This window comes from Macrobrachium nipponense, chromosome 20, assembly GCF_015104395.2.
Source record: "Macrobrachium nipponense isolate FS-2020 chromosome 20, ASM1510439v2, whole genome shotgun sequence".
In the NCBI taxonomy this organism is placed as follows: domain Eukaryota; kingdom Metazoa; phylum Arthropoda; class Malacostraca; order Decapoda; family Palaemonidae; genus Macrobrachium; species Macrobrachium nipponense.
The window spans coordinates 53,901,588-53,916,229 of record NC_061089.1 but is presented as its reverse complement, the minus strand read 5'-3'; the positions used below and the strand labels follow the sequence as shown (position 1 = coordinate 53,916,229).

Here is a 14,642-nt window from a genome sequence, read left to right as displayed (position 1 = left end):
CTTCTTTGCTATTAAATGCTTTAATAATGCTACAGTAACAGATATCGATTCCATTTAACTGTTACTTTTCTACGATTCACCTTTGCATTCATTTGTAATCATTGAATCTCAAATAAATCAAAGTTCTCCTATTTTTCGCAAAATCGTTATTATTTACAGTATGTCAGAAAGGATCCATAACAAATTATTAAAGGTATGACTGCTCTTGATAGTGTTAACAAAATTATACGAATAAGGAACTTGTTTCATAATTAAACTTCCCAATAACAATATCCTCAAGCCAGATTGAACTTAAAGTGTAATCTCCATTTACATAACATTAGGGAGCAGATCATACGATCGAGTTGGAATTATTTCTGTTGCTTTAGTCAAAGCAATAAAGTTGTTTTTTCGAATCCCCCAGTTTCTATAGACTAACAAAAGATGTGGAAAAATGGATAATCCATCAGTATTACAAAAGTATAAATGACTTATGTTCTAGCGTCAGTTATCCTTACGGTGACCACTTATTTGAGATATGAAAGGGGAACACCTGTATAAATTAACGAGTTTGTATATGCTATGGATATATTTAGATAAACACTATATGAATAAATGAAAGAGTATGATTGAGTCAGCATTTATTCAGAGCAATATTACCTTCAATGGTAAAATATAATTTATAGCACAAAAGGGAAACCTCTAGACATGATTCTATGACTAGTAAAGCAAACCAAAATGTATTCTAACATTAACCACCATGCTACTGCAAGAGCCTTAGAGGTTTCGAGAAAAAAAATCTTAACTCTCATCTTAGAACAATTAGCAATTTATTACGATTTGCATTTACAATGGGCAAATTCGGCAAAGGGGACATTAGTAGTCATTTTTGGGGGCAGTGATTCGAAATGGGGACGTCTGGTCACCCTAGTCATCCTACATATATTATTCAAATGCTGGCTTCTATTTAAATACATGGGTACTATCCCCTCGAAACACGGTTGTTAAAGAATATCCTGCTAAATATGTTTCAGTTTTAGCTGTCCGGAAAACCCCTGTTAAATGTGAATCGCATTCTAGCTTCGATAAACATGTTTTAACGATAAACATTGTATAATACCAAAAACAACTCACTGACAACGAAAGATTCTTGAAATAATTCTTGAAAGTTATTATGCGTCTGGCAATTGTTGTTTTGTTTCAACATTATTTAATATAATATATATATATATGATATATATAGATATATATATATATATATATATATATATATATATACATATGTATACACACACACACACACACACACATATATATATATATATATATATATATATATATATATATATATATATATATTATATATATATATACTGGCACTACGTAATCATAAGTTGGTAAATATTTATAACATCTCTTTGCAGAAACATTTGAATTTGTACACTTAATAGCCATGATGGTCATAAAATATATTTACGATTCGATCCTCTTTAGTTATAATAGAAAACACGCTAAATGCTAATATTTTGAAGTTCCTCAAAACTCATAATCTATTCACATATCGGAAGCACTATTTGGAGAATAATGATTTACCTCTCAATCAAATCGTATTTCCCACCAAACAGTACATATATCAGGGTTTTTATTTCTAATGAACGATATGCTTGATCTATGCAAGCACCTTTGAAAACATGGATTTACGACACCTTATCTTAAACCATGGAAAGATATCTATCAGAACGAACCATTTAGCTATCATAGGACACTAACGATGATTCAAAATATCTTTTTTTTTTTGGTTGCAACTAAGTTCGTTTGCCATTTATGTTAATGGTAGTTGGGTGATATGCCTTACTACCAACATAGAAATATATATACCGCGAGTTTTGTAACCGTAACTTCCTAATGCTGAATTATATTCTTACAATATTTCTTTCTCTTCCAGCTCCATCAATTTTGGCTGGTTCCTGTGCCACTCACTGCTCAGCTCAACTGGCATTTGCTTATGAACCAGGTAAATAAGTCAGAGATAATGAACCTTAGTGAGAATTATTCAAATGTATGCAGTTTGAAATTTTTTTATGTAGTCAAATTTTTTATACAGTCAGATAAATTGAATATAGAATTTAGGCCCAAGGCTGAAAATGAAATTGACAATAAACAGTTTGAAAGGTGTAACAGGAGGAAAACCCCGCAGTTACACTATGAATCAATTGTTAGGAGAGAGTGAAAAATCAGATGGAAGAAAAGGAATATAAAAGGAGGTATAGTACCAGGAACGAAAGGGGTTGCAGCTAGGGTCTGAAGGCACACTGCAAAGAACCTTAAGTAACGCCTACAGTGCACCGCATGAGTTGCACTGACGGCACTACCCGCCTACGGGGTATACAGTCAGATGGTAGGGAGATCATATTATACTGCGGCTATATGCCGCCATTCATATCGCTCCTCATATTTCAACTTTCCTGTCCAAAATCTAGGTAAGAGTTATGTGTACGACTACTCTGTCTTGACTACATCTGCACTCATCGGAGTCGCTGGTGATGACGCCGTCATGAAGATCACAGCGGTTGCCCACATGGACGTCTCTGCGCCCTGCGAACACATTCTGAGGGTAAGAGATGCAAACCACTCGAATAGATTCCCCAGAAGTCACACATTTCTCGCAAATAAAATGGACGATAGTTTCCACTGCATATTCAAATGTCACTCATGAAATAACATTAATCTGTTTACAGCTGACTGATGTCAACTTAGAAGGTGATGCAGATCTTGCTGGGAAGCTTTCTGAGGCTTTGACTATGAATCCTCTGAAATTCTCCTTCCAAGATGGTATGATTGAGAACATCTGCAGCGTCGTTTCTGAGCCAACATGGGTACTTAACTTCAAGAGAGGTCTTCTATCCACTTTCCAGAACACCATGACTGCCCATGGAGGCGAGGTATGGCATTAGATATAATGCATATTATACTATGTTATTTCCGTAAAAAAGTATGTAAAAAATTTAATAAAACAAATAGTTCGAAGTTCATTAACTACTGAAGATATTAATGAAACTGACTATCCAAATTTGACAGTTCCTTCAAGAAAAAGACGTGTCTGGCGTTTGCGAAACAGAGTACAAATCTGTAACTGAAGGAGACGTTGTCAACGTAGAGAGGATCACACACATGAACACTTGCAGCGAAAGGCCCGACTTCTCAACATTTATTAGCTCTTCTAGTTACATCACTGATTCACCAGTTCAGAACCTTCCTTTCATGAAGACAACTAATATTTGCCACCAAAAGATAGAGAAGGACATCATGATTAACGCTGAATGTGAGGAAATCTACAAGGCTAGGCCTTTTGGAGAAGGACAAGAAGTGGCAAAAACCACAGTCAAGACATCATTGGTTTTGAAGTCACAAGAAGCTTTGGGAGGAGTATCAGGTGAGCTATAAAATATTCCCATTGAGACACTTATCGATTGCAGAGATGTCCTAACTTGGAAATATATACTTGGATTTATGTGTAGTATTTTCACTGAAAACGTCTCATGGTTATTTGAAAAATGCCTCCTTGTTTCAGATTTTGAGTTCTACCGTAAGTCACTTGTATATGAGGATATCTTTGAACCAGTTGTAGAAGATCCTCAACATGTCCACAAGCTCCTCAGTGATCTTGCTATGGAATCAGCCTCTGACGTTCACAGCAACACCCCTGCTCTCTTTGCTGACCTAGTAGATCATCTTAAAAATATGGACTATCCTCAGTTAACTGAAATTTTAGCCAGTGCCACTGCTCCTCTCACCCATAAGTTTATGGTTGATGCACTACCCTTAGTAGGAACAGCACCTTCTATGGCCGTTGTCAGAGACCTAATTATCAAAGGTGAAATGAGTGAAATTGAGAGAGATATCTGGTTTACTTCCTTGGCATTCCAGAAACATCCAACTGCTGAAATGCTGAAGTCTATTGCTGTAAGTTATCTAATCACTATACTTTTTGCAATTGCAGTATGTTTTAGTAAGGATAATTATATTTTGTTTAAACTGAACTTAGGGGACATGAATATAATAACAGAATGGATATTTACAAATACATTTACAATATATATATACATTATATATATATTATATATATATATATATATATATATATATATATATATATATATATATATATATGCTTATGGATTCCTTGTCTTTTGCAGCCACTTATTGAGACCAACCCTAGCCAGAAAGCCCTCCTTGGAACATCAGCCCTCATCAACAACTATTGCAAATGGCATAAAACTTGTGATGCAGAACCTGAAGTTCGACATATTGTAACATTTATTGAGAAGCAGCTTGGTGCAGGATGCAGATTTACAAATGAAGATGAGAAAGAACATGTTCTTGTAGCTTTGAAAGCTTTAGGTAATGCTGGGCATTGGGTAAATGCAAAATCCATTTTGGAAACCTGCTACTTAGAAGAAAATGACATGGAAGTCCGTATTGCTGCTTTAGATGCTTGGAGACACACCCCTTGTGAATATGATCGATCCAATCTTTTGACTGTCTTCAAAGATGAATCATATGATCCAGAGCTACGTATTGGTGCTTACCTCGCCCTTATGTCCTGTCCAACCCCATCATTCATTGATATTGTGAAGGAAAGGCTTATCTCAGAAGGTGTCAACCAAGTGGGATCCTTTGTTTGGACTCATATGACTAACTTGCAAGAATCAGCTGCTCCTGAAAAACAATGGATGCATGAGATGATTGGAGAAGAACTTCTGCAAAAGAAATTCAACTCAGATGCTTTGCGATTCTCCAGAAACTATGAATCATCCTTTTTCATGAATGAGCTTAACATTGGTGCCTCAGTAGAGAGCAATGTTGTTTTCAACAGCAAATCTTACCTTCCACGGTCAGCTATGCTTAACCTCACACTTGACATTTTTGGAGAATCTATCAACTTCTTTGAAATCGGTGGCAGGATTGATGGATTTGAAGCATACATCGAACGTTTCTTTGGATCTAATGGATACTTCCCTGAGGAGCATGTTGAACAAGCTTTAAGGAACATGAGAGCAAACTCAAATGCGGATTCAACTACATTAGAAGGATTCTTGGACAAAATATCTGATGAGCCCGAGGGGTCTTATTACTTACGTGTCTTTGGTAACGAACTTCATTACCATCACTTCCATGGATTGGAAAACTTCTTCATGAAATCATCACATGTATCACATCCTATGGATTTATTGATGGACATTGTTCGACAAGGAAAGGTTGAGTACACCAAATCAATCCAGTTAATAGACACCCACATCAATATTCCAACCATTTCTGGTTTGCCATTAATGCTAGATTCAAAAGTAACTGGTAACTTTGGACTCGAAATGACAAACAACTTCCATGCAGAAAGTTTCACAAATTTCAATGTAGAAGGTCACTTGCACCCTTCAGTTGCAGTAGAATTTGATGGCAACATTATTCTTGATGCACATGTAACAAAGACTGGTGTAAAAGTTTCCTCTACACTCCATACATCCACATTCCTAGATGGAAAAGTTCAAATTGTAGATGGAAAAGTAGTTGACATTGCAATTAATTCACCTAAGGAAAAAGTAGAAATTCTTGATGTTAAAGGTGAGTTCATCTACGTCATTAACAATGAACAAATGAAAAAAGAAGTTGGCAAGAAAACACAATTGGAACACTGCACCCCTGATATCCTTGGCATGGAACTTTGTGGTTCATTATCATTAATGGCCTCACCAATGGGTCCTTTCGCAGCTGACATCTATCTTAAAAAGACTGGTACTCAGACAGGATATATAATGCATTTCAAACGAGATAGTGATACCTTTGAAGTTCTCTTTGATACTCCTGGGTCACAAACAGACCATAAAGTATCCTTAACTTTAGCAATGGCAGAAAATTCAATCTCTGTTGATATTCATACACCAATAAAGTCAGGAAAAGGTAACTTGGATTACATATGGACGAACCTAAACAAAAAGCTAAAATGCGCTGTATCTTTTGACGATGGCGCAAATTATGCAATTGAAACCAGTCTGTTAAAAAATGTTGAAGATGCCACTATTTTTGAACCATCAGTGATTGTAATCACTCCACTCGGCGAAATTTTGAACATCAAAGGAATTCTCAAAACAAAACTGGATTATTACCACACAATGATATCTACAAAGCTGGATACTGTATATGCTTGGAATGGACAGAACACACTTCATTTTGAAGTTGAAGCCATTAAACAGCTAACTGATACAATGAGCACATATACACTTCATGGGGCTATAGATCCATCCCAGTTTGCAGATTTCAGAGCTTCAGTGGACATGACTTTCACAGAGGTAGAACATCAACAGTACAAGGCTCAGGTAAGATTTTAAAATTTCATAAAAAAACGACAGGCAAAGCTTCAATCTAGACCTAAGTATCAATGCAAAGTAATGATACAATTAGTAAAAATCAAAGGTTAATTAATTGACAGATTGGGTTGCTTTGCATTAATTTTCCAGTGATTGTACTCAAAATTTTTTACTTTCTTTTTGCCAAGCAAATTACTTTTATCATAATAACACGTGGGTCTCGGGGCAATATTTGCCAAAATTAGTAAGGGCACTAGAACTCCAGAATATAGATAAACAAATTGTTCTGTATAAAAAGAATACTACATGATAAAAGCAAACTAACCCAGTCGCATTCTAATCTCTATTCTTTTCTTTTCTTTTACCTTCAGGTTAAGGCTGTTATAAAAGAAGAAGCTTATATACTTGAGGGCAAATTAGAAAACAATTCTGTGAAAGGAAAATTCAATGTTGTTGCCGATGGATCTTTAATGGCACCAGCTATTGACGTAAAGGGCACCCTTGGGTTGTATGCAGATTCAGAGAAGGCTACATCAGAAATCCACACCACTGTAAATGGACAAAACTATGATGTCAAATTTGAGGGAACAAAAACTTCTGCACTTTTCGAGGCCAACGTTATGCGACACATCCTCGTTAATGCTCAAGTAAGAGTAATGAATTACAAAATTATTTACCTTGGGCATGACAAAATAAAATAAAAATTAAAACTATATTTTGCTTGAATTCACTTCTTTTTATGAGCATTTAAGAAAACATATAAAGAACGTCTAAACTATTTCTTTGCCAATCATTAAGGCTGAAGGCAAATTTATTTTCCTATATTAACCCAATCTCACATTTTCTTCTCAATGTAAGTCTTACAACAGTTTAGTGTTATCATGGGACTATAATAATCATACTCTAATTTCAGATTTCTCAGACTCCAGATGTACAAAAATTACACATTACTGGTGAATGGAACAAGGACGTTGACCCAACAGCAATGTTCTTAATAGAAGGACAGCTCTCACAAAACGAAATCATGGCACATGTCAAGTAAGTTTTGAAAAAAGAGCAACAAAGTTATAGAATATTGACAATTTTGTTAAGAGTATATGATTACAAGTCATATATTTAACTATCTAACATATTCTTCATAAAAATTTCAATGTTATTTTATACCTTTCAGATTTGTTGACCAAGAGGCAACAGTTAAGAGCACTTTAGTAGACAGCGGTGTTGAACTTGAAGCCACATGGAACGGCAAAACTGTAACTACTCTTGTGAAGTACACTATGGGTGAAACTAAATCTGTTTCAGTTTTAGTGCAGACACCCTTTGCAGGATTTGAAAAACAAGAAGCCTCTTTCTCAGTGACACTAAAGGACTTGGAAATTACTTCTCAGTTGACAGCTTCCTGGCAAAATTCAAAGCAGTTGGCTCTGAGCGTCGCTGGTAAGATTCAAACAGGTGCACCCAAGAGTGCCTTGCACACTGAAGTAGCTTTCAGCAGCAGTTTCCCTAATTTCGAACACATAAGCTTCAAAGTTGACCATGAAATTAATGAAAACTCCCTTAAGACTGATTTTCTTGCCTCCTGGGATTCTTGGAAGCTCATATCTGCATTCCAGTTTGTTTTCAGCGGAGATGGTGTACAGTCCTCATTTTCATTAGAGACTCCCTTCACAGACAAGATACTTCTTAACCTGAACCATGTTCTGAGCAATAATGACCTTACATCCACCCTTGAGGTTAAATTTGGCGATAAAGTAGCTACAGCAAATCTTAAAGGAGTGGTGGTTCTTGGAAGTGAACAAGATGTCACCCTAGCCCTGAAAATGAACATTCCCTCACTGCCTGAGATTACTGCCACTGTTAATTACCATTTCAACTGGTCTAAGCTTAGTCTTGTTTTTGAGGGTATCATGGGTGATAAGAAGTCAATGCTTAATGTGAATGGAGAATTAGAAATGGCTGACACTACAAAACTTATTGGAGATCTTCGATTCATCACACCCTTCACCGAGCCTATCACAGGTATTCTTGAACATACAATTAACCCTGAAGAATTTCAGACTAAATTTGAGTTTACAAGATTCTGGTCAAACTATGGCAATCTGAAGCTTCATGCTCACGGTCATATGAAATCTGCAGAAGATATTGTCCTTTCAGTAGACCTCTTTACACCATTGAATAAAGCTTCCATCTCAGTCAATCATAAAGTGACCGACACCAACATGATCTCCACCTTGGATGCCCATTTCAATGCTGAAAAAATTACTATCTATGTTAATGGACTACTTGATGTCTCTAAAAGTCTTGCAAATTTAGAGGCAGCCATCACTTCCACCTTGTGGGGCCTGGATGACCTGAAGGTTACTATTGACAGCCTGAAAAATGGAAATGAGCGAGTTACTAAGTTCATTTTCACCAAATATGAAAAGTCTCTCACAATTGACCATACCATTTCTGCTACAGATATTTTCAACTGGGAGAACACACTAACTGTCAATGGACTTTACAAGCTTAAGAATGTCAATTCATATTCAGGAACACTTTCCAAACATGATATGGAGTTTATGTGGAATGACAAATCTCTTCATCTAGCCACAACTTTTGATAATCAGAGCAGTGGAAATTCACATAAATTTGATGCTACAGTTGCACTGGAAACTCCATGGATTGATGTTATTAAAGCAGAATTTCATCATGAAGACAACGGCATTGAATATAAACCAACATTTGTCATAGAATATGCACCTGGACGCAAAATTGAATTGGAAAACTTCATTGTTTTTGACAGTGTCTTTTCATGTGGATCCATCTTGAAAACGCCATTCATGGAAAACCTGGGTTACAAGTTCAAATTGGATTATTCATCGCCAAGAAAGGTTCTCCATCTTAACCTGAAGTATGGTGAAAGACATATCACTTTTGATGCTGCAGGTAAATTCCAAATGGAAAAAATGAATAGCAGACTAGAAATCCAATCCACTTTCCTCAGCTCTCTAGTTACTGCTGAAGCTTCTTATGATTTCACCACACCTGAGAAAAAGATCCATCTACTAGCCACATATATCAAAAAGTTTGAAATTACAGGACTGCTTTCTGGGTCCATTAATAAAGGAAACTGGTCTTTGATAGCTGAGATCCCAGTGGATGCTGTACAACATATTGAACTGACTGGTAAATGGGCTTACAGTGGTGACAAAGCCAGCATTGAGGTTCACTCTTCTGTTACTTCATTTGAAAACATGGCTTTTGAAATTAAGTTTGATGTAAATAAGAAAGAGGTAGATGTGACAATGGCATATGGCTCAAAAGTGATTCATCTTATTGGAAGATATGAAGCTGAGACAATCCTACTTGAGATGGATACTCCATTCAGTGGTTGGGAGAAAATGAAGGCTTCCTTATTCGTAAGTGAAACTTCAGTTGATGTTTCTGCATCTAAAAATGACCAAATGATCTCTGTTAAAGGGTCATTACATGTCAAACCTGAGAAAGGAACAATCAACTTGACTATCAACACTCCTTTTGCAGGCTATGAAGAAATTTCAGCAAATTTATCATATTCCTTAAGAGGACCAGTAAAGCAAATTAAGTTAGATTCATCTTTTGCTATTGGCCAGATCACTCTTCTAGGTGTCATTGACCTCTCCAAAGATTTATCTCCTATGATGAAGCTAGAAGCCACCACACCATTTGATGTTGTGAAGACTATTGGTGGGGAAGCCACTTGGGATTTACAGCACATCAAGAAAACTGCTGACATTAAGGCTTACAGAAATGATCGTCAGTATCACTGGCAACTGGAAGTTTCTTCAGAAATTCTCTCAAAAGTTCATGTCAAATCAGAAATAACCACTCCTTTTGAGGGATGGACACATTTCCTCCTCGAAGGTAACTTTGATTTAACTAAGATGCCATACAATTTCAAGTTTTCTGTCGATAAAGAAGGAGCTGTTCATACAGTAGAAGGGAACTTCAATCTTGAAGATAAAGCAATTGCTGTTCAACTAATGACCCCGATTCCTGGATGGGAAGATATTAACTTCTCCGGAGAATTTAACTGGGAGGAAAATCACTTCACTGGTAATTTTGATGCTACAGTATCTGGAGATAAATTCCATCTTACCACTGACATTCATCTTAACACATCCAAGCCAAAGCTTCATATCACTTTAGAAACTCCAATTGCCCAGATTTCGAAAGTAGATCTTGCATTTGATTCTGATCTGATTGACACCAACAAAAAATTACACCTCACATTTACTTTGAATGATACCATCTATTCTCTTGACTTTGAGGGTGAAATAATCTACAAAAACGGATATGTTAAAATTATGGCCAAGTCACCAATTCCTGGATTCAGCTCTGCTGCTGTCTATACTAAATATGATTTTTCACAGGACATTAAAACCGCTGAAGTTGATCTCAAGATAGAAGGTGATTCAAAACACTTTTACCTTAAGACCAGTGTCCAAAATAACAACTTCCATATTGAGATTCATACCCCATTCCAAGGTTTTGAATTAATCAAGATGATTGGTGACTACTCAGCACAGAATGACAAACATACAGTTTTAGCATCATTTGAGAAAGACCACACAACGTATGATTACAATGCAGATGTTACTGTTACTGATTACAGTATATCTATTGGAATTTCAACTCCAATTGAAGTGATGAAGAACGTGGCTGTGAGCATAAAATATGAACTGTTCAAAAATGGAGTTGAGGGCCTCCTTCACTTTGACAGGAATGGCGAAAATTATGAAATAAAAACACGTGCAATCTTCACTCCTATGAAGTCAGAACTTTTGGTTGGAGTTAAAACTCCATTTGCTGACTGGGAAAAACTAACTCTTGACATAAAGTACGATGTTATCTCTGAGAAGAAAGGAGCTTTATTGTTCATCCAGAAAGGTAGTTTTGAAAAGAAAGTTACTGCTGATATAGAATACTATTCAATGAAATCAGGGGCCATAGAACTACATCTGCCCATTGAAGGATATGAAGTTCTAGGTGCCTCTTACACTCTGGACTTAGATGAAAACAATAACAAGTTGGATGCCAGCCTGAAAATGAATCTGAATGCTAAAACATGGAACTTCAGCGTCCATGGAGAATATGCTCCTAATAAGATCACCATCAAGTTCGAGACTCCATTTGATGTTGTAAAGGCAATCATTGTAGATGGACGCATTGACTTCGGCCAGAAAATTGGATACTTGAACATTGAATTGGGCACATACAAATTCAACCTTCATGTATCTTATGCAGTTCATGACATGGTATTCAAACTTACAACACCATTTGATCTCTTGAAAATCATCTCCCTTGGATTCACCTACAAATGGACAGGAAGCCAGAAAGATGCTACACTGAATGTAATTTACAATGAAAATAATTATGTTCTCAGTGGTATTCTGAATCTCTCCCCTCGTACTTCTGAAGTCACTCTGCAGGCAAGCTCTCCATTCCCTGGATTCAGTAATGTATCCATGATGATCAAATACGACATTGATAACCTTAATGAGATTATTATGTCTAAAATGACATCTGAGCAGTATGAATACTCTTTCAAACTTGGAACAGGAATTGAAGGAACACACGCACATCTTAACTGGGACTTCACCTCTACTTTCCCTGGATGGAATCACGTTCAGTTCCTTTCTAATTTGAACTGGGCTCCTGATCAAAAGACTTTGGAAATATCACTTGGCAAAGATGAGAATATGAAAGCTATATCTGTATCAGGACATATACTGGGATTCTCTGAGGGCTCACTGAATATTCACACTCCATTCAGAGGGATGGAAGAAATGGGAGGCTACTTCAAGTTCATAGCAGGAGAAAAATTAGAGGGAAAACTTGATCTGGTTTTGCCTTTCTATATGATCCCCAAAATTGAAGGAACAGTTGACCTCGACCTTAATGGAAAAATTGCTGGAGATGCTAAACTAAATTTAGCAGGAGAGATATACACCATGAGATGCAATCTTGTTGGTGCTTCTTTCGAAGAAGGATATACTGGGGACTTGATGATCTACACTCCAATTCATGCTTTATCCAAGGTTGTTTTAAATGGAAATATCATCATTAGTGGTGGGTCCTCTCTCCAGACTCATATGAAGGCTGATATACCATCTGGTGTTTATGAAGTTGATCTGAAAGGGAAGTTTGCATTGGGAGACTCCTCATTTTTGCTTGAGCTAGATTCAACACTCATGAATGTACATCGCATGTTGACTCTTGAGGCAAAATATCCATCTCTTGACAACATCGAGGGAACACTTGTCACTGTCCTGGACTCCATGACACACAAGATCCATGGAAAATTTAATATTGCAGCCAACCATCTTGAGGGAGCATTTGATATTGAATCACCTTTGATTGATGGCAAAAGAGAAATTTCATTCGATATTACATTCCCAAGCAGTTCTTATCAACACTTAGCCTTTACAACAAAACTTGTTACATCCGAATCCCATACACTGAAATTGGAACTCAATTTGCTTGATGGAGTTGAGTTCATTTTGGGAGCTGATTCTCCACTTATCAGTAAATTCACTGCAACCATCACATTCAAAGCTGACACAGCTGGAATTTCTCTTGAAACTTCAGGGGGTGTTCACAAAATTCAAGGATCCTGGAGAATGACTTACCAATTCCCTGCTGACTATCTCTTAGCTCTTGAAGTTGTCTCTCCTCTGCTTCCCAGTGATGTTATTATTAATGCCCTTCTCAACGGTGATAAGGCAAACATGATTTTCAAAGGTGAAGTAACAACAGGTGGTCAGAGGCATGTTGTAGAGGGATCATATTCCTTGGCTGATAAGGCTATTGAATTTTCACTGAATGTTGAACTTCCTTACCTGAAGATAGCCAAAGCAACACTTGTTTCAGCTATGAACTTCTCCAGCACAGTTAAAATACACGTTACTGGAACATTCAATGATAAGGTTAACACTTTTGACTTGGTTTATGAAAAAGGAAGTAGCAACTTCCAAGTAGAGATTACATCTCCCTTCATTCCAACTGGAATGGTTCGAGGTGAGGGACAGATCCATGGAGAAATGATGAAAGATATGGAAATAAAACTGCAACTCCAGAACAACGAACAATCCGTTTCTGGTATCATGGATGTTCAAGTCTTGTCCAAAGATGACATCAGAACCAAGGTGATCATCAACACACCGTTTGCAGGCTACAAGAAGATGAAGTTTGGGGCACAGTACTTGAAAGATGAAGAAATCAAGATGCTAATCTTTGTTGACAAACCAGTCAAGTTCAGCACCGAGCTTCACCTTAAAAACGATGAAGATGAAGTCAAGATGCACTTGGAAGTTGAAACGCCAATTGAAAACTTCAAAAAGATTGAAGGAGAACTTAAGATTCCTCTTAAAGTATTCGGTCCAAAGATATTAGCTGATGTGATGGTCGGTGATGTCCACTATGGAGGAAATCTCGAAATCAGGACAAGGGCTCCCTATGAACTGGATGCTGGATTTAAGTTTAGAGACGAATACGCTGGTAGATTCCACATCAGAACAGATTCGTCTTTCTTCTCTGTTTTGGCTTAAATGAATACACGACTCATCCGCGAAAACCCGTTTATGCTACCTAGTATTGTTTAGATCACAATTCATCAGAAAATATAATGTAAACATTAAAACTGTTTCCATCTTATAACTAAAATTCCTCACTTTCGAAATCTTACATCAAAGAGTGAATTGATCAGACCACAAATCTGGTGAGTGATCTTTTTTTATTGTACATATACGACTATATTATTTGCAATAAAAATAACAAAAAAAAAACATTTATCATTAACCTCAGTACTAAAAGAATGCTTATAATGATTGTCAGTCTTCATAAATAAAATAAAAAATACTAAAATAAAATGAAGTGACCTGGGTGGTCTGTCATACATATATATGAATATATGTTTGTGTGTATGTATTAGAAACAACAAACTGAAGCAACACTGGGTATTCGATATTGCTATGATATATGCTTTAAAGCTGTCTGTGGACACAAAATCACAAGCTAACAGTGACCACTGAAAAATTCTGATAAGCAAGCTAAATCAGCGTTGACATGGAAGCCTACTTGTCATGGTTATATGCTTTTGTATTTCTTATTTTTAGCTAAAACGACCTAAATTCCAAATCGACTACAAGACTACGATATGGCACTTGGAAGTTCTAGGATATAGCTATGGTTAAATATCTCTAAAGATTCACGAAAAAAAAACTGAAGTAGAAACGATACAGAAAAGGAATTACTCGAATGTTCTGGTTACGAGATCAA

The 14,642-nt window shown here is 36.5% G+C and overlaps 1 protein-coding gene across 1 annotated transcript in view; it reads left to right on the top strand.

The window, feature by feature from the left end:
* LOC135225844 (uncharacterized) overlaps positions 1–14,157 on the top strand; it is a 14,711-nt gene extending 554 nt beyond the window's left edge. Inside the window, exons 2-10 of the mRNA XM_064265386.1 lie at positions 1,925–1,993; positions 2,460–2,593; positions 2,718–2,921; positions 3,058–3,412; positions 3,551–3,942; positions 4,176–6,350; positions 6,713–6,988; positions 7,255–7,379; positions 7,513–14,157. Of these exons, the coding sequence (XP_064121456.1) occupies positions 1,925–1,993; positions 2,460–2,593; positions 2,718–2,921; positions 3,058–3,412; positions 3,551–3,942; positions 4,176–6,350; positions 6,713–6,988; positions 7,255–7,379; positions 7,513–13,912 (10,130 nt within the window). The 3' untranslated portion in view covers positions 13,913–14,157. The remainder of the gene's footprint in view (positions 1–1,924; positions 1,994–2,459; positions 2,594–2,717; positions 2,922–3,057; positions 3,413–3,550; positions 3,943–4,175; positions 6,351–6,712; positions 6,989–7,254; positions 7,380–7,512) is intronic.
* Positions 14,158–14,642: the final 485 nt, after the last annotated feature.